We start from the raw sequence: 21,149 nt of genomic DNA, 5'->3' as shown, positions 1-21,149 counted from the left end.
CAGGAGTTCCAGGACTGTGGCCAAGAGGTATTAATATTAGTCGTGACACTAATTAATTCACTGAGCACCTACTGTGCTGTGCGCGTGCTTGCCGCTCAGTCTTCCTGGCGACGCCGTGGAGTAGGTCCTGTTCTGAAATATATCTCACTTACAGCCAGTCGGCGGCACAGCCTTAACTTGGACTCTGGTCTGTCCGGCGCCCAGAGGGCTTAGCCTACCTCGAAGGCGATGATGAAGCCCAAACGCCCAGCCAGCGGCTTCCCACAGACGAAGGTGAGATTCCTCTTCGCGTCGCGAAAGCCCTTGTACCTGGGTGGCGGAGGGCACGCGGTCCCGCGAGGCCCTCGGCCCCACGATAGGCACTTTCACCCTTCCCCACCCTAGAGCCTGGCCCTGCCAGCTTAGCAGTACCCTCAGCCGGCTCTGCCCTCTAGCCCGCCCCCCGGACTCAGCTTCCTGAGCTCCCAGTTAGGCCCCGCCCCTCCCCGCCCACGCGCTCACTGCCCCGCCCCCAGGCCGAGCCGGAGGGTCCACAGAATCACGGCCCCGCCCCTCCCCGCGGGCCCCGCCCCCTCGGCGCTCCGCCCCTTCGGGCCCCGCCCCGGGTGAGGTAAGCCGGAGGCGCGGACTCCCGCGTGAAGCTGACAGAGCCGCGCAGCCGGCTGCGGTGTTCCTACCGACACGGGAGCCGTGGCAGGAAGTCCGAATGGAAGGCGGTGAAGAAAACTGCAGGGGCTCCAGGCGGGAAGGCCCTCCCGCCTTTTCCGGGCCCAAACGGGACTGGTTCCACTCTCGCGGGCAGGATGAGCCTGTGCCCAAGGGCGCTAGCCCTCTGCCCCGATTTCCCAATCTCTCGCCCCGACTCTAGCCTCTGCCCCCATTTCCCGGATCTCGAGCCTGCTCCCAGTCTCTGATCTTCACCCCCCTCCCTTCCTCCCCTCACGTTCACGATGATGAAAGGGCCATGGTTTCGAGTAGGAGCATCCAGATCCCGGTGCCCTGAGTCCGTTCATGAGTAGCCATCATGGTCAACAAAAGAGTCCGAAATGCAGTACTTGGACGCAATCTCAAAAACGACAGAATGATCTCTGTTCCTCTCCAAGGCAAACCATTCAATATCACAGTTATCCAAGTCTATGCCCCAACCAGTAATGCTGAAGAAGCTGAAGTTGAACGGTTTTATGAAGACCTACAAGACCTTTTAGAACTAACACCCAAAAAAGATGTCCTTTTCATTACAGGGGACTGGAATGCAAAAGTAGGAAGTCAAGGAACACCTGGAGTAACAGGCAAATTTGGCCTTGGAATGCGGAATGAAGCAGGGCAAAGACTAATAGAGTTTTGCCAAGAAAATGCACTGGTCATAGCAAACACCCTCTTCCAACTACACAAGACAAGACTCTACACATGGACATCACCAGATGGTCAACACCGAAATCAGATTGATTATATTCTTTGCAGCCAAAGATGGAGAAGCTCTATACAGTCAACAAAAACAAGACCAGGAGCTGACTGTGGCTCAGACCACGAACTCCTTATTACCAAATTCAGACTCAAATTGAAGAAAGCAGGGAAAACCGCTAGACCATTCAGGTATGACCTAAATCAAATCCCTTATGATTATACAGTGGAAGTGAGAAAGAGATTTAAGGGCCTAGATCTGATAGATAGAGTGCCTGATGAACTATGGGCGGAGGCTCATGACATTGTACAGGAGACAGGGATCAAGACCATCCCCATGGAAAAGAAATGCAAAAACGCAAAATGGCTGTCTGGGGAAGCCTTACAAATAGCTGTGAAAAGAAGAAAGGCGAAAAGCCAAGGAGAAAAGGAAAGATATAAGCATCTGAATGCAGAGTTCCAGAGAATAGCAAGAAGAGGTAAGGAAGCCTTCTTCAGTGCAAAGAAATAGAGGAAAAGAACAAAATGGGAAAGACTAGAGATCTCTTCAAGAAAATTAGAGATACCAAGGGAACATTTCATGCAAAGATGGGCTCAATAAAGGACAGAAATGGTATGGACCTAACAGAAGCAGAAGATATTAAGAAGAGATGGCAAGAATACACAGAAGAACTGTACAAAAATGATCTTCACGACCCAGATATTCACAATGGTGTGATCACTCATCTAGAGCCAGACATCTTGGAATGTGAAGTCAAGTGGGCCTTAGAAAGCATCACTATGAACAAAGCTAGTGGAGGTGATGCAATTCCAGTTGAGCTGTTTCAAATCCTGAAAGATGATGCTGTGAAAGTGCTGCACTCAATATGCCAACAAATTTGGAAAACTCAGCAGTGGCCACAGGACTGGAAAAGGTCAGTTTTCATTCCAATCCCAAAGAAAGGCAATGCCAAAGAATGCTCAAACTACCGCACAATTGCACTCATCTCACATGCTAGTAAAGTCATGCTCAAAATTCTCCAAGCCAGGCTTCAGCAATACGTGAACTGTGAACTCCCTGATGTTCAAGCTGGTTTTAGAAAAGGCAGAGGAACCAGAGATCAAATTGCCAACATCCGCTGAATCATGGAAAAAGCATGAGAGTTCCAGAAAAACATCTATTTCTGCTTTCTTGACTATGCCAAAGCCTTTGACTGTGTGGATCACAATAAACTGTGGAGAATTCTGAAAGAGATGGGAATACCAGACCACCTAACCTGCCTCTTGAGAAATCTGTATGCAGGTCAGGAAGCAACAGTCAGAACTGGACATGGAACAACAGACTGGTTCCAAATAGGAAAAGGAGTACGTCAAGGCTGTATATTGTCACCCTGCTTATTTAACTTATATGCAGAGTACATCATGAGAAACGCTGGACTGGAAGAAACACAAGCTGGAATTAAGATTGCCGGGAGAAATATCAATAACCTCAGATATGCAGATGACACCACCCTTATGGCAGAGAGTGAAGAGGAGCTAAAAAGCCTCTTGATGAAAGTGAACGAGGAGAGTGAAAAAGTTGGCTTAAAGCTCAACATTCAGAAAACGAAGATCATGGCATCTGGTCCCATCACCTCATGGGAAATAGATGGGGAAACAGTGGAAACAGTGGCTGACTTTATTTTTTGGGGCTCCAAAATCACTGCAGATGGTGATTGCAGCCATGAAATTAAAAGACGCTTACTCCTTGGAAGAAAAGTTATGACCAACCTAGATAGTATATTCAAAAGCAGAGACATTACTTTGCCGACTAAGGTCTGTCTAGTCAAGGCTATGGTTTTTCCAGTGGTCATGTATGGATGTGGGAGTTGGACTGTGAAGAAGGCTGAGCACCGAAGAATTGATGCTTTTGAACTGTGATGCTGGAGAAGACTCTTGAGAGTCCCTTGGACTGCAAGGAGATCCAACCAGTCCATTCTGAAGGAGATCAGCCCTGGATGTTCTTTGGAAGGAATGATGCTAAAGCTGAAACTCCAATACTTTGGCCACCTCATGGGAAGAATTGACTCATTGGAAAGGACTTTGATGCTGGGAGGGATTGGGGGCAGGAGGAGAAGGGGAGGACCGAGGATGAGGTGGCTGGATGGCATCACTGACTCAATGGACGTGAGTCTGAGTGAACTCCGGGAGCTGGTGATGGACAGGGAGGCCTGGCATGCTGCGATTCATGGGGTCGCAAACAGTCGGACACGACTGAGCGACTGAACTGAACTGAAGGCCCAAATTAAGCATGACGATGGGTCAGCAGGTAAAGAATCCGCCTGCAGGGCAGGAGACGCAGGAGACACGAGTTTGATTCCTATGTCAGGAAGATCTTCTGGAGAAGGATATGGCGACCCACTCCAGTACTTTTGCCTGGAAAATTCCATGGACAGAGGAGCCTGGTAGGCTACAATCCATCGGGCTGCAAAGAGTCAGACACGACCACACGACTAAGCATGATCAAAGCCCAAATTAAAGGACACAGTTTGCACCCACCACAGCGACGGGGGCTAGTTAGAAGGAGGACCTCATTGCAAGAAAAGGGCAGGATTCATCGAGGAGGTAAGACCTCTCTTACCTCTTGGCTACTCCCGCCGCTCGGGGGAAGCAGGCAAGAGTCCTGCCTGGCCTCAGCCTCACGGAGTTTGATCGTCCAGTCCTGGATAAAAAGCTGCTGCTGGAGTCCGGCGCAAATGGTGCCAGGGAGGCTCAGCACTCCAGGTTCCCCGGGTTCTCATCCTCTGCTGTGTCACCGTCCCCGGCGCAACAGGACTGGGGGGAGAGGACCCCAGGACAGGAGCAGGGCTGGAAGCTCCCGCTCAGCCCAGCTGGGCCCCCTCCGCCCCCGCTCCCAGCTGAAGGTGAGGCACCTTCGGGGCCCCTTCTGCATCTCGTGCACCTGCTGTCCCTCCCGAGAAACGTCACCATTACATAAGGAACAATGCTGACAAAGAGCAGCAAGCATCTGCTGGGCCCTTTGTTCAGGGCCTGGCCCAGCGTTTTACCCACATTTACGTGTTGCAACTCAGAGGTTAAGTGAGGGGGAGCTATTGTTTTCTCCATTTTACAGATGAACACAGAAGTAAAGTGAAGGATTCAAAGTCACCGTTTTCACCTTCCTTCTGGGTCACCATCCCGAGCCTCTGTCAGCCTTCTTTGCTCCTAGGAACCACACCTTCCATCTAGAATAGAACTGAACACCAGCTCTCGCCTTCACTTTGCCCCCACTGTCCCAGCCTCTGGGTGTGAGGTCACAGGGAGGGAGGGGTCCCCCTAACACCCCCTTGCATGCACGCCTGCCAAGTCCCTTCAGTCGTATCTGACTCTTTGTGATCCCACGGACTGCAGCCCGCCAGGCTTCTCTGTCCATGGGATTCTCCAGGCAAGAGTACTGCAGGGGGTGCCGTGCCCTCCTCCAGGGACTCTTCCCCGCCCAGGGATTGAGCCCGCATCTCCTGGGTCTCCTGCGTTGGCAGGCAGGCACCACTAGCAACCCCTACGCCCAGTGTGGCCTCTGGTGATTTGCCTCCGGGTACAATTCTAACTTGTCCTGGGCCTTGAACGCCATGCCTCCCTCTGGGCACTGTGCCCCCCAGTCTGTTCCATGGCAAGGGGAGGAGGATGGGGTGGGGTGGGGTCACAGCTGCCACCAGGGTGCCTAGGGGGTAAGGAGACCCAGGGCAGGACCCAGAAGCCGCCCGTGTGGACTCACCCGTGACTCTCTGCGGGTCTGGCCCCCTCCTCCCCTTCCTCACCCCAGGACCAGGCACCTTGCCGGGGGCTCCACGTTGTCTACAAGGCCAGGCCTGGCTGGCAGCCAGGGGGGCAGCGTTGCATCCTCCCTCCCGCAGGCAGCCCCAGGCTTCCGGCTGGAAGGGCAGGACCCAGCAGACACCACTGGAGGGCGGGGGGACAGTCCGGGGGGAAGGGGCACAGCTAAGAGCATCAGGGCGGCTCCGCAGCCTCGGAGGAACGCCGGACTCAGCATCCCGCCCTTAGTTCTTTGGACTTCTGTAACAAACCCACAAACTAGGTGGCTTATAAACAACAGACATGTATTTCGCACTGGAGGCTGGGAGTCCAAGAGCACAGCATCACCACCATCCAGCTCTGAAGAGGGCCCTGCGCCTCGTCCAGTCAGCACTCTTTCCCTGTGTCCTTAGACGCTGGAAGAGTCCAGGGGCTCTCTGCGGTCTCTTTCATAAGAGCACTAATCCCATTCGTTGAGGCTCCATCCTTACAACGGGAAAGTGAAAGTGAAAGTGAGTCAGTTGTGTCTGCCACTTTGTGACCCCATGGACACATGCGTCCTCTGTCCATGGGATTCTCCAGGCCCGAACACTGGAGTGGGTAGCCTACCCTTCTCCAGGGGATCTTCCCGACCCGGGGATCGAACCTGGGTCTCCTGCATTGCAGGTGGATTCTTTACCGCCTGCCCACCAGGAAAGACCCCTCATGACCAAATCCCCTCCCAAAAGCCCCTAATGCCATCACACTGTGGATTAGGACTTAAGTGTATAAATCTGGGGGGACATAACCACTCATGCCAGTTGTGATGGCATCCTCGAGTCAATGGGCATGAGCTTGAGCAACTGCGGGAGATGGTGAAGGACAGGGAAGCCTGGCGACTCTTTGAGGTCGCAAAGAGTTGGACACGCCTGAGTAACTGAACAACAAACCGTTCAGTTCAGAGCATTCCCCATCTCCAGGGAAGGGGTCCGGGGAGGGAGGAGGAGCCGTCTGGGGGTCTTGACAAACAGCACCAGGGTGGGCTGCAGCACATAGATGCCCCCACCCCAGCCCTGGAGAGAGCAGTGCCTCCTCCCGCCAGCTGCCCGCCAGAGCCCTCGTGTCTCTGGGCTCAGGGCCCCGAGGGGCAGACACGACCACGCTCTTCCCGAGGTTCCCTGTAGCCAGGGCTCAGCCCTGAGCTAGCCTGGGGCACCACCCTTCCCTCAGGCTGCCGCAGGGCCCACAGAAGGAGCAACAGGATATCTGGCTTTGCGCTGTTGTGAGGTTTAACCTAATGTTGGAATTTCTGGCACCAAAATGGGGAAGTCACCTGGGGTGGGTTGCCATTTCCTCGTCCAGGGGAATCTTCCCGACCCAGGGATCAAACCTGCGTCTCTTGCATCTCCTGCACTGGCAGGCGGATTCACAGATGCTACAGCGGCACGGGGCCTGGGCTTGGAGGAGCTGAGAGAGCAGCTGGGACGGCAGGTGGCCTGCTCAAGTCCCAGCCCTGCTGTGGTCTCCGCTTTGTTCTTACCCAGAGAGATGGGAACTGTCAACTCTGACTGGACAGTGCTAGCCAGCGCCCTGCCCCGCGGTGGGGAGGATAAGTCTTGCTTCTCCAGGGCGGCCTCTGCTCTTGGCTGAGCTGGCGCCCAAGAAGGATGCTGAAGAGAGAACCGGCTGGGATGCGGGGTAGCTGCTGCCCCCTCCATGGGTATCTGTGGCTGCAAGGTCACATTCACCTCCAGAGGCCACCTTCGCGGGGTCCTACCTTATATTGCTTGGTGGGTAAAGTCTACTGGAACCAAGAACATAGAGAAATGGGCCATAGCAGGGCTGAAGGCCGCAGTGGGACACGCTATGACCCAGGAGCGGGTGCTGGCCTGTGGGCTGTGCAGGCTGCAAGGCTTGGGTCCGCCCGGGGACATCCCTGCCCTGGGGCGCGGGATAAGCTCCAGTCTCAGCTCTGAAGCTGAGTCAGGGGTAAGAAGGTGCTAAAATCAACGCGTTAGGGCCTGGGAAGTGTTGACAAGCCTGCAGGCAGTGCCCAGGGTGGACAGACTGGCAAGCAGTGCTTAGGGGCCCGCTGTGCGCCAGGGCGGAGGGGGCAGCATCTAGTGAGGTGTGTGTGGGCCTGAGAGTCCACGTGGTCCGGGTGGCCACGCCTGTGAGTGTGCCGTGTGCAGAGCGGCCCTCTTGAGAGGGACCTCGGAGGGGCCGCGGGCTGCCTGGCCATCCAGCACCCTTCCAGCTGGGTCAGACTCAGGCCAGCCCTGTGCCCAGGATCTATGGACCCATTAGGGAGAGAAATTCTAAAGGCCGCTTGTAGACACCTGCTCCCTACCCCCTACCGCGAACTTGAGCCTGCATTCTCGTCTCTGGCTAGTGCAGGGGACTCAGGTTTGATCTCGGGCCAGGGAACCGAGACCCCACGTGCCGCAGGGCAGCCAACCCGCACACCGCAGCCAGAGAAGTCCGCAAGCCACAGCGAAGACCCAGGGCAGCCAGAACGAAAAGGCGAGTGCAGAGCTTGAGGACGCACGGGTGGACTCCATTTCCCAGCCGCCCCCGCGTCTCCCCGAGGCCATGTGACTAGGCTTCAGCCAATGAACGGCGGGCAGGAATGAGGCCCGCGGCTGCGCCAGCCCTAGGCCGGGCACAGAGGCCTGCGGGGCGGCCTGCCACTGCGCGTGCGCCTTCTGCTGACGCGGTGTTGCTGGCCCGGGACAAACCGGGAGGAAGCCCGGCGAGGCTCTCAGGCCCGGGTCTCTGAATGCGTGTGCGGAGCGGGCCCCGCACCCACCTCCACCTCCACGGGAGGTGAGACACGGGAAGGGGAAACATCTGTGAAGCGAAGCCACCGAGAGCGCAGGGCTTATCTGGGGCCGCAGACGGCGTCACCTCACCCAGGCCCGGCTCCTGGCTGGAGGCGCTGGAGATCCGGGGCCCAGCCGAGGCACCCGCTCCCGTCACCCTGAGACGCTGCAGGCGGCGCGGGAGGAGACACTTGCGCCCTCGGGCCCTGCGCGCACAGGGCCTCAGTTTCCAGCAGTCCGGCGCCCGGCGCGAGAGAGGAGGCCGGGGGCCGCCCAGGGGCCCTCAGACCGCTGCCCTGAAGGGCCGTGTGTCCGCCTCCCTGCGCTGAGCTGCACGAAGAAAGGGCCGTCCCAGGCCTCCACCCTCCCTGGCAGGCCCCCTGGCCCGTCCTGGGGGAAGGTCCGCATTTCTGCCCCAGCCCGGGGCCCGGGTCCTGCTCCGGGTCGCCCGCGGGTAGGGAGTGCCCGCTCACGAGCCCACCACCCCTGGGCTGGGGCAGGCCTCTGGGGCGGGGAGCAGGCCAGCTGCCACCTGGTCCTGGTGCCACAGCTGCTCCGCCAGGCCGTTGAGCACGTGGGCGACGTCGGCCAGCCCGGCCCGGCCGTCCAGCGTGCGTCCGTCCGCCAGCCGCCGCCCCGGCACGCTCTTCACCCGCAGCAGGGGCAGCGGCCAGGCCTGCCGGAAGGCCGCGAGGTCCCGCTCGGGCACGTCCGTGTGCACGTACTGGTCGAATCTGGAGGCGGGTCAAGGAGCCTGTCTGCGCGCCTCGGCCTCCCCGTCAAAGCCAGCCTCCTCCCCGTCCCTCGTCCCCCGCACCCCGGTCTGCGGGAGGCCCTGGTGCAGCCTCTAGGGAGCCCGCGGGGCCGGACCCCACCGCGTGGCACAGGCAGGCTGCCGGACCCCCGCTCCGCGCCTCGCCAAACGTGGCCTCTTAAAAGTCCTGGGGCCCCCAGAGGATACTTGGAGCCGATGACCATCCTGACCACTCCAGGGGCCTCGCCGGCTACTCGCGCCAGCTGTCCAGGGAGGTCTTCAAAGGAGGCCCGGTCAGTGAAGGAGAAGAGGAAGAGGAACGCGTCTGCGTTCTCCTTGCAAGCCTGGGGAGAGGGAGGCCGGTGAGAGGCTGCTGCGAGGTCGTCACACTGGGACCAGAAGCTGTCGGCCCCGAGAAGTCTTCCCACCGCCCGTCCGTTCACAGCCGGGGAGAATGAGGCCCGGGGCGGCAGCTGCTGCTCCCGGGGCTGGGCCAGCGTCCTCAGGCCCTCGCGCCCGCCCCTGGCGCCTGCAGACCACGCAGGCCCGGCTCAGATGCCCCGGCCCCCAGGCCCCCAGGCCCCCAGGCTCCCCCCGGCCCGCTCACCGGCAGCATGTGCTCGAACTTTTTGAGCGCAGACTCCCCGCAGTCCCAGAACTCGAAGCGGAACATGACGACGCGGTCGCTGGCCTGCAGCTTGGCGGGCCAAAACACCACGGTGGTCTGGATGCCTGGGGGGCCGGGTGGGTCCAGCGGCACGGGAGAGGCGGCAGTGGAGGGGAGGAGGGGGCCGAGAAGAAAGTCCTCAGTCTGATGGGGAAGGCACAGTCCCTGACGGGAGAATTCCTGCCCCAGGAGCCTCCAGGCTACCAGGGAGATGCAGCCCTAGCCATAACCATGACGAAGCACTGCATCGGCCAGAAAGTTCCTTTCGGGGCTTCCCAAGTAGCTCAGCTGGTAAAAAAAAAAAATCCGCCTGCAATGCAGGAGACCCTGGTTCGATTCCTCGGTTGGGAAGATCCCCTGGAGAAGGGATAGGCTGCCCACTCCTATATTCTTGGGCTTCCCCTGTGGCTGGTGAAGAATCTGCATGCAATGCGGGAGAGCTGGGTTCGATCCCTGGTTTGGGAAGATCCCCTGGAGAAGGGAATGAGTACCCACTCCAGTATTCTGGCCTGGAGAATCCATGGACTGTATAGTCCATGGGGTCGCAAAGAGTAGGACATGACTGAGCAACTTTCATTTGCCATAAGGAGGTGCAGAAAAATTCAAATGAACTTTGTGGCCAACCCAATAGTTTCCCTCTTATGCACGTGCATGCTAAGTCGCTGCGGTCATGCCGGACTCTACAACCCTACAAACTGTAGCCTGCCAAGCTCCTCTGTCCATGGGATTCTCCAGGCAAGAATAGTGGAGTGGGTTGGCATGCCCTCCTCCAGGGGATCTTCCCACCCCAGGGATCGAACCAGGTCTCCCGCATTGCAGGCAGACTCTTTACCGTCTGAGCCACAGGGGAAGCCCGCTCTAGTACTGACCCCACTACAGTCCCAAGGGGTCGGGCAGAGGCGCTCGTGAAGGCTCAAAGAGGTGCAGAGGCTTTCCGGGGTTGCGGAGTAACAGGTGGGGCTGGTCACAGGTTCCGGCTCACGTGGTCCAGGGTGAGCCTCTTCCCCAGGGAAGGCCTCCTAGGAGGAACTCACCAGTGGTCTCGTGGTGCACCACGGGCACCTCCAGGCCAGCCAGCTTGGCCACCAGTGCTGTCTTGCCCACGCCACTCTTCCCAGACACGAAGATCTTGTAGCTGGCAGTGTCGATGGCCACAGGCGGGGGAAACACTGGCCGCTCGAGCAGCCCTGAGGCAAGGCGAGAGCCGGGTGGGGTCAGGGGGCCAACCAGCCCTTCTCTATACAGTACCCGTGACAGAGGCCTACCATACAAGCAGCATCCCCGGAGGAGAAGCTCTGCTGGAACCCCGGTGCTCCCTGAACCAGGCCAGTGCCTGCTCCCAAGAACACTTTTATTTTTTTAAGTTTGATGTATGAGGTGCTTTTTGTTATTTTTTGCTGCCCCACAAGGCTTGTGGGATCTTAATTCCCCTGCTGCTGCTGCTGCTAAGTCGCTTCAGTCGCTTCAGCCTGACTCTGTGCAACTCCATAGACGGCAGCCCACCAGGCTCTGCCGTCCCTGGGATTCTCCAGGCAAGCACACTGGAGTGGGTTGCCATTTCCTTCTCCAGTGCGTGAAAGTGAAAAGTGAAAGTGAAGTCTCTCAGTCGTGCCCGACTCTTAGCGACCCCATGGACTGCAGCCTACCAGGCTCCTTCGTCCATGGGATTTTCCAGGCAAGAGTACTGGAGTGGGGTGCCATTGCCTTCTCCATTAATTCCCCTACCAGGGGTTAAAAGCGGGTCCCCGCAGTGAAAGAACTGAGTCCTAAGCACTGGACCACCAGGGAATTCCCTGAGATGGTTTTCATTAATAGTATTATCACAAATCGCACATATCACATATAGGTGAAAGCAAGGTTTTTCCTAATTCTTTCCTCAATGGAGAAATAGCAGCAAAAGTATTCTTAAGTATTACAAATAAGCTCCTTAGAATCAATACTCTCAGATCTTTATGAATGTTTTAAATTAGCTAATTAATGAATTTAGTGTTTCTTTCTTTTTGCCAAGCCGTGTAATTTGCAGGGTCTTAGTTCCCTCACCGGGGACTGAACTGGGCCTACAGCAGTGAAAGCACTGAGCTCTAACCACTGGCAGCCCTCAGTGTTTTTAATCTAAAACTTGCAACAACAAAAAAAGTATAAACTATGAGACATCATAGTGTAGGACCTGGAAGCCTTAAAGTGTGGACTGCCCTCGCACTCTCCCGTCTCAAGCGTGCTGGCGGTTTGTGTTTCCTGGCCAAAGCTGGACTCAGTTAGGGTTAGGGTTAGTGCAGTCCGCGCCAGGCTCCTCTGCGGGCCTGTCAGCTGGATGAATTAGCTTCTTTCTGGGGAACAGGGGTATCTTATCCTGGAGACAGCAGGATATGGAAGAGGCTTGTGTTTACTCACTAGGGGAGCTTGGACAAGTCTGCAGTCCTATTGAGAAGGTTGAATTGGGTCCAGGGCACACAGTGGCCAGCAGAGGGCCTGGCGCCGGCTGAGGGCTCACTCAACAGCCTCTCTGCTGACAGGGGCTCCTGGCAGTGTTTTGTCTGTTTCCATGTTCCTGGCTCTGATGATGGAATTAGATCTAGGGAGATTTGGGGGTGGGGGCCCCAGGATGGGGCTTCTAAGGTTCCTAAGGATGGGGAGAGCAGTGGAGCCGTCCCTCAGTGCCCTGTCTCTGCCCCCCGCCCCTCCCCCCCTCCCCCGCCCCCTCCCCCTCCCCCAGGTGAGACCCCGCCCCGACCCGGGACAGGCAGCGGAGGGGGCGCTCACCAAACACCCGCCGGCGGCTCTTGCGCAGGACGCAGGCCAGGTACTCCTTGCCCTGGGCGCTCTCGTGCCAGTCTGGGACAATCACCGAGCCCGGGGCGGCCGGCCTGGCCATGGCTGGGCACGGGGGACGGAGAGGGAAGCTGGGTCTGTGGCCTTCGCCTGCACCCGGGTTCCTCCCTGGAGCGCCCCGACCCCGGAGGATGGGGCGATCGTGGAGCCCCAGCTCCTTACTGTTCCGATTGAGGCTTCTGGCCTCCAAGCCCCCTTGCAATACCCCGGCTCCCTCTCATCGTGCCGATCGCGCAAGACGGTCACCCCATCGCCGCCCCAGGCGGTGTTCGCACGGCCTCCGAGCCGCTTGTCACCTCCGGGGAGGTCATGCGGCCTTGCTTCTCCTCCGCCTCCTCGATCTCAACCCCGGGGGCCACTAGCGCTCACATCGGCGGCCCCTGCGCACAAGGGGACCCGGTGTAGCCCGCTTTGGAGGCCCGCCCCGCGTCCCGCCGCCCGGGGGCCGGGACTCGAGGCGCATGCGCGGAGGCTGTCGTCATGGAGACGCGGGGCGGGGTGGGCCGCGGGGCCGCGCAGGTCTGTCTGTCTGTCTCTGCGGCCGCGCGAGCTCCCGGGCCGGGTCTGGCCTTCTCCATTGCTCTGTTCCAGCCCCGGTCTTCCTTCCAAAATTTGACCAAATCCCGCTTCTGCCTCTTTGCGCCTCAGTGTCCTCTTCTATAAAGTGGAGGTAAAATGCTTTTTTACCTCCTAGGATTCTTTACAACAGTGACAAGTCCTTAGCAGTGTTCAGTACGTTTACTTACTATTGTTGTAATATCATTATTATTGATCTTGCTCGGCAGGAACTAGACATGAATTAAACACCTGTGGCTACACCGATGGGGAAACAGCTGCTGAGAGTGCTCAAGGGACTTGCTCAAGGCCTTAAAAGTGAGTCTGAGGCTTTCCAGTCACTCATTTCTTGATTGATTGATGCCACTTATTCAGCAAATCGTTACTGAGCGCCTGTTATGTGCCCGGTTTGTTCTAGCTGCTGGGAATGCAATGGCCACAAGTCCCTGCCCTCCTGGAGGTGACATTCCTTTCCATTCGCGGGCTGTGAGCCCCTTCCCAGCGACCCCACACTGGGCACCAGGCCTGTCACCGAGACGGGTGCCCAGTAAACGCCCCTTAGCTGGACAGTATGCAAAATAGCTCATTACTGAAAAGTTGTCTGCTACACTTTTTACCAGTACCTTCTTGCCGTGCCTTCAAGTAGGGCAGATCACTGTTTTGTAAAGCCTATGAATTAGCCTTCCCAGGTGGCTCAGCAGTAAAGACTCCACCTGCATGCAATGCAAGAGAATCAGTTTCAATCCCTGGGTCAGGAAGATCCCCGGAGAAGGAAACGGCAACCCACTCCAGTGTTCTTGCCTGGGAAATCCCGTGCACAGAGGAGTCTGGTGAACCACATTCCTTGGGGCCGCAAAGAGCACACGCGCTATGATTAACCTTCACTGAAGGCCGACTAAGTGCCAGACGGTGGGTGCTTTAGAGAGGTTAGTTATTCCATAAAAAAACTTGTGTAGGAAATACTATTACCCTTCTTTTATTTTACAGGTGAGGAAACTCAGAGGCAATGGGATTATCTGAAGTTACACCGCATAGGTTGTCAGTGGGAAAACTAGACTCAGAATCCAGGGTGGCTGGACTCTGAAGGACGGCTCAGGTCTGCCGCACTGGGTCTTGTGTGTGTGTGTGTGTGTGTGTGTGTGTGTGTGTGTGTTTCGTTATTTACTTATTTATTCGACTGCACGAGGTCTTCGTTGAAACATGTGGACCTAGTTCCCTGACCAGGGATCGAACCCAGGGCCCCTGCACTGGGACAGTCTTAGTCACTGGGCCACCAGGGAAGGCCCTGGGTCTTGTGTGTTTAAAACTTTGACCCCAGTCCCTAGGAGGGACATTTCTAGCAAAGCTGAACACAGCCAGAGGGCCGTGAGCCCACAAATCATCGAGGCCGGTTCTCAGGCCCCCGGGGGTAGTGGGGTCAGGATGTGTAAGCCGGGGCACTTGCCTTCAACTTGCTTACAGCGCATTAGAAATACGCGCTCGTAACCACCCCTGCAGGGCTCTGCAGCTGGAAACCACTGTCTGTGCCCCCGGGTCGCTCAGTTCCCCATCCCGCAGGTCCTAGCGCGTCTGTGTGGCATCTTCACAGTGGACCAGGATAGCCTCAGTCACGAGACTCAGACCTGATGTATGTCTAGGTTTCCGGACTTCGCAGCCAGCCCCACCCTGGCTTGGCTTGTGGAGGGCTCAGGGAGAGTGAGGTAACAGCTTAGCCGTGTGAGCTGGCTAGTTAACCTGGCGGCCAGATAAGATGTGCAGTTATCCTGGGCTCAGACAGGGAGGCTGGAGGTCGGAGGGGCTCGTGGCCAGAGGGTTAGGGGGATCAGTCTTCACGGCCTCAGGAGCTCGTGGAGAGGACACTGCAGCAAGCTGAATCAGGAGCCTGTTCAAAATGCAGATTTTCGGGCCCTGACCCCCAGAGAGTCTGCTTCGGGGGGTTGGGCGGGTCTGTGAGCCCGCACCTTTAACAAGAGCGCTGGGCGGTTAGAAGCCAGGTTCTGCATCAGTCTGCTTGGGCACTGCAGGCTGTGGGGCACGCACAGCACAAACTCTCTCCAGGCTCTGGCAGCTCGCAGTCCAGAACCAAGGTGCCAGCAGGGCTGTCTGGTGAGGACGTTCCTCCTGGTTTGCAGGCAGCTGCCTCCTTCCTGCGTCCTCACGAGCCCTCTTTCGTGTTCACACACACCCTTGGTGTCTCCTCCTTTTAGTAAGGACGTTAGTAATATCGGATTAAGGCCCCACCCTTATGACCCCAGTTAACCTTAATTGCCTCCCCAAAGGCCCAATCTCCAAATAAGTCTGCTTGAGGTGTTAAGGCTTTGACCTATGATGGGGGTGACACGTTTCAGCCTGAAACAAGGCCGAGGACCTCACTTACACAATCGCCACTCAGCTCAGCTCCAGACGGGAACCAGTCACGGTTGGCGCCTGGCCTTTCAGAAGGACGCTGTGCGCACGGTCTGGGGCTTCCTCTCTCCTGTGCTCCTCTGACCCCTAAACTACGTGTCCCATGAGGGTCTCCTCTTTGAGTCTCAGGTGAAACAGGGAGACACTACCCACTTAAAGGCCCTCCCAGTGTAGAGCCTTCTGATTAATCCACTCGTTTCTTCCTGGTTTGGACTTCTCCCCAAACTGAGCACCTCCTGGACAAGGCTCCAGAAGGGCTCACGAGGAAAGCTTGTCACGGCAGGGACTCGGGGGGCCCACGTGGGCAGCACCCAGACCAGAGCACCTGCAGGGCGGGAGGGCGGGAGGGCCGGTCGCGCTGGCCGAGGCTATTGCTTCCTTTGGGGCTTCCCTGCTGGGACCCTGGCCCCCGAGTGACCTTTTTGCGCATAAATCACTACTGTCCCACCAATGACTGCAGTCTCCAGAGGTTTTCACTGCTCTCAGAGTAAACTCCAAACTCCGTGTTTTTGAGGCCTTCCGTGACTGACCTGACCACCTCTTGCTTTCCCTCTAGCCACCACCTTCTTCCCCAGCTTGCTGCACTCAGCGACCCTGGCCTTTTTCTGCTCCCACTGAGGGGCTCTGGGCCGCATTTCCCACCCCCGGAACTCCCTCCACCCCCGCAGGGCCTCAGAAGGCTGGCTTGGGGAGCCCCTGCCCAGGTCTCGGGTGGGCGCCACCTGCACAGAAGCCCCCCTCTGCCACTCAGGGACTTGCCCGCACATCCCAGCTCACTCTCACATCATTCTCGATCCTGACATTTTACTTATTTACTCACTTATTTTTGGCTGTGCTGGGTCTTTGCTGCTGTGCACAGACTTCCCCTAGTTGCAGCGAGTGGGGGCTACTCTCCACATGCATTTACGAGGCTTCGCTTGTCTGAGCGCCGGCTCTCGGGGCACGGGCTTCGTTGCCCCGCCGCACGTGGGATCCTCCCACACCAGATGGATTCGTAACCACTGGAGATTCTCTTGCCTGGAGAATCCCAGGAACAGGGGAGCCTGGTGGGCTCCCGTCTATGGGGTCGCACAGAGTTGGACACAACTGAAGCGAGTTAGCAGCAATGCATGAAGTTTTTCCAGGGTAGGGGAGACATAATTCAGCGCATCCTCATCCCTAGAACCTACAATATGTCTGCAATGGAGTAAAAACTTAATGAAAATGTGCTGACTGACCGCCTATGGCCACAACATGAAGAATGGCTTGCGGAAGGCAAGCCTAGAAGAAGGACCGTTAGGGAGCAGGTGAACATTCTAGGATCGAGTCGAGGATGCGCATTTGTCAAATATTTATGAGCCAAGAGCGGGAGACGAGAGAGAGCGGCGCGACCCCTGCCCTTGCGGGGCCTCGCTCTGCTGGAGCCTGGTGAGCAGGGCGGCAGGCCGGACAGAACTCTGCTTGGTGGGTCTAGTGTCCAGAGTCCCCTAACGCTCCCATTTTGGCTGAGCTGGGTCGTCGCCGCTGCACACCTGGGCTCTCTCTGGTTTCGGCGAGCGGGGGCTGCTGTCTGCTGCGGTGCAGGCTTCTCACTGCGGGGGCTTCCTTCACGGGAGCGGGGGTTCTAGGCATGAGGGCATCAGTGGCCGTGGCTTGTTGGCTCAGTAGTCGTGGGGAGTGGGCTGAGTGGCCCGGCAGGCTGTGGAATCTTAGTTTCCGGACCAGGGATCGAAACTGTGTCCCCTGTATTGGCAAACAGATCCCTAACCACTGGGTGACCAGGAAGTCCCCCAGATTCCCTTTAAACACTGAATTTGGCCAAATCATCCCCAAGAGCTGGGATCTTTTTTCCCCACCATGTGGTCTTAGTTCCCTGATCGGGGATCCTACCCGGGCCTCGGCAGTGACAGCAGACAGTCCTAACCACTGGACCACCAGGAAACGCTCCCCAGAACTTCTTTATCGGCTGAGACATGATGGGCTGGGCGCCAAGGCTTGTGTCCTTCCCCTGGAAAACCTGTCGCTCCCCGGCTGCAAACCCTCTGCCGGCCTCCCGCGGGCCTGCCGTCCACACCGTGCCCGACTGGCAAGGCCGCCTGCGCGCCCTGCCCTGGCTCGGCGCGCCAGCCACACAGGCCTTCCTGCTGCTCCTTGGACTCGTCAAGGTCACACCCACCTCAGGTCTGTCTGCCTGCTCTCCTCTCCGCGTGGAACGCTCTCCGCCCATCTCCCCGTGGCTGTTGTTTTTTACTTTCAGGTCTCAGCTGAAATGTCGCCTCCTCAGAAAGGCCATGCGGATGAGCCCAACACCATCACACTTTGTCACAACCCATCTTAACTTTCTTCATCGGATTATTCACTGGAGTCATCCTGCTTAGTTGTTTACGTATTTGTCTGTCTCTTCTTCCTGCCCTCCACTGAAACATGAATTCCCCAGGGCAGGACAGGGCCTGGCAGTGCCCCTGATAGAGGGAACTACGCGGACGTGAGTGCCAAGTCGCTTCAGTGACAACTCTGCGACCCCATGGACTGCAGCCCGCCAGGCTCCTCTGTCCGTGGGGTTCTCTGGGCAAGAAGACTTGAGTGGGTTGCCATGCCCTCCTCCTGGGGGTCTTCCCGACCCAGGGGTCAAGCCCAGGTCTCTGACGTCTCCTGCGTTGCCCAGTGGGTTCTTTACCACTAGCGCTGCCTGGGAAGCCCAAGATGGGGCTATAGATCTGCCTAATGCGGGGATCCGTGCTGGCCAGGCCCCCCGCCTTACAGGTGTCAGCCGCAAGGCCGGTTTTTCTGCGTTTCCCATGGCCTCTCTTCACTGCCCGCCTGGGTTCAGGCCCCGTTTCTGGGGCTCATCCTCGGGTTCCGCCTCGTCCCCTCCGGTCACACCGGGCCTCTGTGCCTCCCCACAGGCTCCTCCCTCCACGGAGGGAAGCCCCCTCCTTCCCGCTCTGCAGCGCTCGCCAGGCCCCCTTTCGTCCTGGTTCTCGTGGACCCCAGGCACGTCATCTGCTCCTCTCCAGGCGGAGCAAGTTCGAGTTTTTGCCTCCGTTGATTCACCCATTTCAGGAGCAGGGGTTTGTTTCCTCTGACTCAATTTAATCTGTCTCTGCTCTGCAGATGCCATAGTTCAGCAATTTCCTGGTCAAGTTAAATTCAGTGATCTTCATTCCTACAGCTTAAACACTCAAGTCTCCTCAAAGCTGTTTCATCTCCGCCTCCTCTGGCGCTGGGGTTCACGTTCAGCGGGGTGGCGGGGGGCGTTTACCCGACAGCAAGGAAGCACGGTGGGGCGTCCTCTCTGGGCCTTGCGGCCGTCTACCATGGCCCCACCCATGCTGGCCCTGTCAGGGGTGTGCTCTCCTCCACCGCGGGCCCTGGTCGTGAGCATCTGTCCCTGCTGCATCCAAGAGGATGGCCTCTGCTCACTCTGCATGGTCCTCGGCCCTGAACGCCGGCTCCTCTGGACAGGCCAGACCCCTCACAGCTCTTCTGCACCCTTCCTGGGACACAGGGGTCTGTCTTCCCCGTCTGAGGCCCAGAGGCCTGTACGTTCTGTGCCCCTGACTGCCGGAGGCCAGGCCTGGACCCCACCGACCTGGGGTCTCCCAGGGAAGGCTGTCTGCCCCTGCCTCAGTGTAGCAGGGTGAGGTGAGGACAAGCAGAACGCCTTCCCAGCCCTCTGGCTCCCCATCCGCCCTCTTCTTGCGACTTAGTGACATGATTGGACACCCTTGGCCCTGGAAGCGCAGGACTCGTCCTCTTTGTTTAGCCGAGTGGCACTCCCTGGTGAGTGATGAGCCTCTGAGCTGCCGCCAGGGCAGGTCTCTCTGCCTCGTCTGAGCGCAGAGCCTTAGGCGTGAGTCCACACTCAGGGGACACGCACTGAGAGTGACCCGCAGGGCAGCGCCGGGCCTCCCTGGCCTTGTCGCGGGCGGGCAGCAGCCCAGGCCCCCGGGCCCGCGCGCGGGACTTTCTTTTCCCCGAGGCTTCTGCCTGGTTAGGGCCTGCCCCCGCCCTCCTTCCGTCCCTGCAGTGGGTGGGCAGACGGGCTCCCCGGCGGGGCCACGGCACACCCGCAGGCCTCTCAGGCGTCTGACAGGGTCGGGCCGGAGCCCAGCCCACGGGGAGGAGCACCGGCTTCCCCCCAGCCGGGGCGGCGGGCCGGCAGCAGGCGGGCCTGCGGGCCGGCGGGGGCGGCGCTCGGAGGGAGAGGCGGGCGTTGTCTCCGCGGCCCCGCTTCCGTCTGCGGAGGCGTCGGACGGCGTCTGGGACCCGAAGCCTTTCCCAGGGCGCCCCCGGTGGGCTCTTGAGGAATCACACCCGTGGTTCCGGCTAAACCGGTCACCCCGGAGACCAGACGCGTCACGGCCATTTCTGCGCTTTCAGCTGAGGCTCGGGGAGGCAGGAACAGCTTTTGAACCGATGCTCCCCCAGTCCGAAGTCCGTGCCTGTCTCTCATCTGTAGTCTCTCGGGGAACTCCCTTCTGAGCCCACAGGACCGCATCTCAAGGGTTAAAAGGTCCAACAGAGGTCCTGTGGTCTCACTCTTGATTTGACCCGTAAAGCAGCTCCATCGTCTCCTCCCATGGGCTTTATCAATCTCTGGCTGAATACTTGCATCAGCAGTGAAATCAACACAGAACGGAAAAATTCTGAAAAGCAATTATCCTTCAATATCAAATAAATTTTAAAAATACTGAAATCACATCACAAAGAACCCCAGGCATGCTGGACTGCCCTTCTCCCTGTAGGGAGGGGAGGGGACAAACCACAGCCCCTCTGGCACCGTCCCCAGCTGGCCAGCCTCAGGATCTGGGGGGGCCTTTCCCAGGTTCCCCAGGTGGCGGCAACCTGGGGCGTGAGCGCAGGGTGCTGACAACACCTGCAAGGCCGTGGTCTCCTGAGTCGGGCATTCGGGCACACCCTCCCTCCCGCGGGACGGCGTGTGGAGCCCGGGGAGCAGGAAGGACATCTGGTGTCACCCTTTTGCAGACTGGGTGCTGCGGTTCAGACCCAGACGGGCACAGGCCTCTGGCCCGTGAGCACCCAGGGGCGGGGCAGGGGCTGCGCTGGGACCCCCACGGGCCTGGGGGAGCCGCGCTCTGCACTGAGCTGAGCTCTCACTGAGGATTTCTCCCCAGACTGGCGCGTGCCCTCCTCTGCCCCACACAGACTCTGACCTGGGGTCGCTCACGCTGCCGTCTGCAGGCTCTGACCCTCCCGAGCTGGGGCCTGCTCCCCCTGCCCCCGCCATTACCGCGGCCCTTGGCCTGGGTGGACGGCGTTAGGAAGCTGGCGGGAGGCCTTATGGGACTGGCCTGCCATGAAAGCCAGGTCTTCCCCAGGACCACCAACCACCATGGGCACCCTACCCACCAAACATCATCTCCTCTACATCCCCCAGTCTGAGTATCCAGCAATGCTAGAATCCCTCCCGTGATGCCACACTGGTTCCAGGCCTTACACGGAGCTCTCACTGCATGAAGTTCTTCCCAGTGACCCCTCTCTGGAGCTTCTACCTACTGACCCTGTTGAGCCCAACAAGGAGCTATAAGGAGCCACAGCCTCAAGGAGCAAGTCTGCCCTTCCATAAGGGCAGGTGTGGAAGCATCCAGAACAGCCACTGTACTGTTACACCAGCCAAGTCAGTGACCTGAGGCCCTCCTGCACACCGTGGCCTAGTCCACCAGATGCCTCGAGGTACGGAAAACAGCAGACAGCATCAGACCACGTGCTGTTAGACGTGGAAGTTTCATCCTGCAGCTTGGGAAACACATGTGGGCAGGCAGGACGAGAGCTGCAGGCTCACAGCACCTTAATCTGAGACAAGGCTGATCCTCAGTCTGAGCTGCATCAAAGAACGAAGGCGCTGGGCGCAGAGACCCAGGAGTGTAAGAAGCAACCGGCAGACCGGAGAATAAGGTCCAGAGGGAGACGCGACTGCCGAGGCCATTCTGACCTGTCTGATGGCAGCAGCTGCCACGTTCTG

The 21,149-nt window shown here is 58.4% G+C and overlaps 1 protein-coding gene across 1 annotated transcript; it reads right to left on the bottom strand.

Moving 5' to 3' along the window:
- Positions 1-8,285: 8,285 nt before the first annotated feature.
- On the bottom strand, positions 8,286-12,379 carry CPLANE2 (ciliogenesis and planar polarity effector complex subunit 2). The gene is made up of 5 exons (XM_052663518.1): positions 12,155-12,379; positions 10,429-10,581; positions 9,335-9,459; positions 8,935-9,071; positions 8,286-8,707 (listed from the first exon to the last, which is right to left on the bottom strand). The coding sequence occupies exons 1-5, from the start codon at positions 12,264-12,266 to the stop codon at positions 8,443-8,445; spliced, it is 792 nt and encodes a 263-aa protein (XP_052519478.1). The 5' UTR covers positions 12,267-12,379; the 3' UTR covers positions 8,286-8,442.
- Positions 12,380-21,149: the final 8,770 nt, after the last annotated feature.

Source organism: Budorcas taxicolor, chromosome 2 (genome assembly GCF_023091745.1).
Source record: "Budorcas taxicolor isolate Tak-1 chromosome 2, Takin1.1, whole genome shotgun sequence".
Lineage (NCBI taxonomy): Eukaryota > Metazoa > Chordata > Mammalia > Artiodactyla > Bovidae > Budorcas > Budorcas taxicolor.
This window is presented reverse-complemented; position numbering and strand designations above follow the sequence as displayed.

What these genes read in the sequence shown, in the direction of transcription:
- CPLANE2 (XM_052663518.1), bottom strand. Translation starts at nt 12,266, where the DNA reads ATGGCCAGGCCGGCCGCCCCGGGCTCGGTGATTGTCCCAGACTGGCAC. An exon ending in GAGCCGCCGGCGGGTGTTTG is followed by an intron (nt 10,582 to 12,154) that starts GTGAGCGCCCCC and finishes GCCTTGCCTCAG; the next exon opens with GGCTGCTCGAGCGGCCAGTG. An exon ending in AGTTCGAGCACATGCTGCCG is followed by an intron (nt 9,072 to 9,334) that starts GTGAGCGGGCCG and finishes CCCTCTCCCCAG; the next exon opens with GCTTGCAAGGAGAACGCAGA.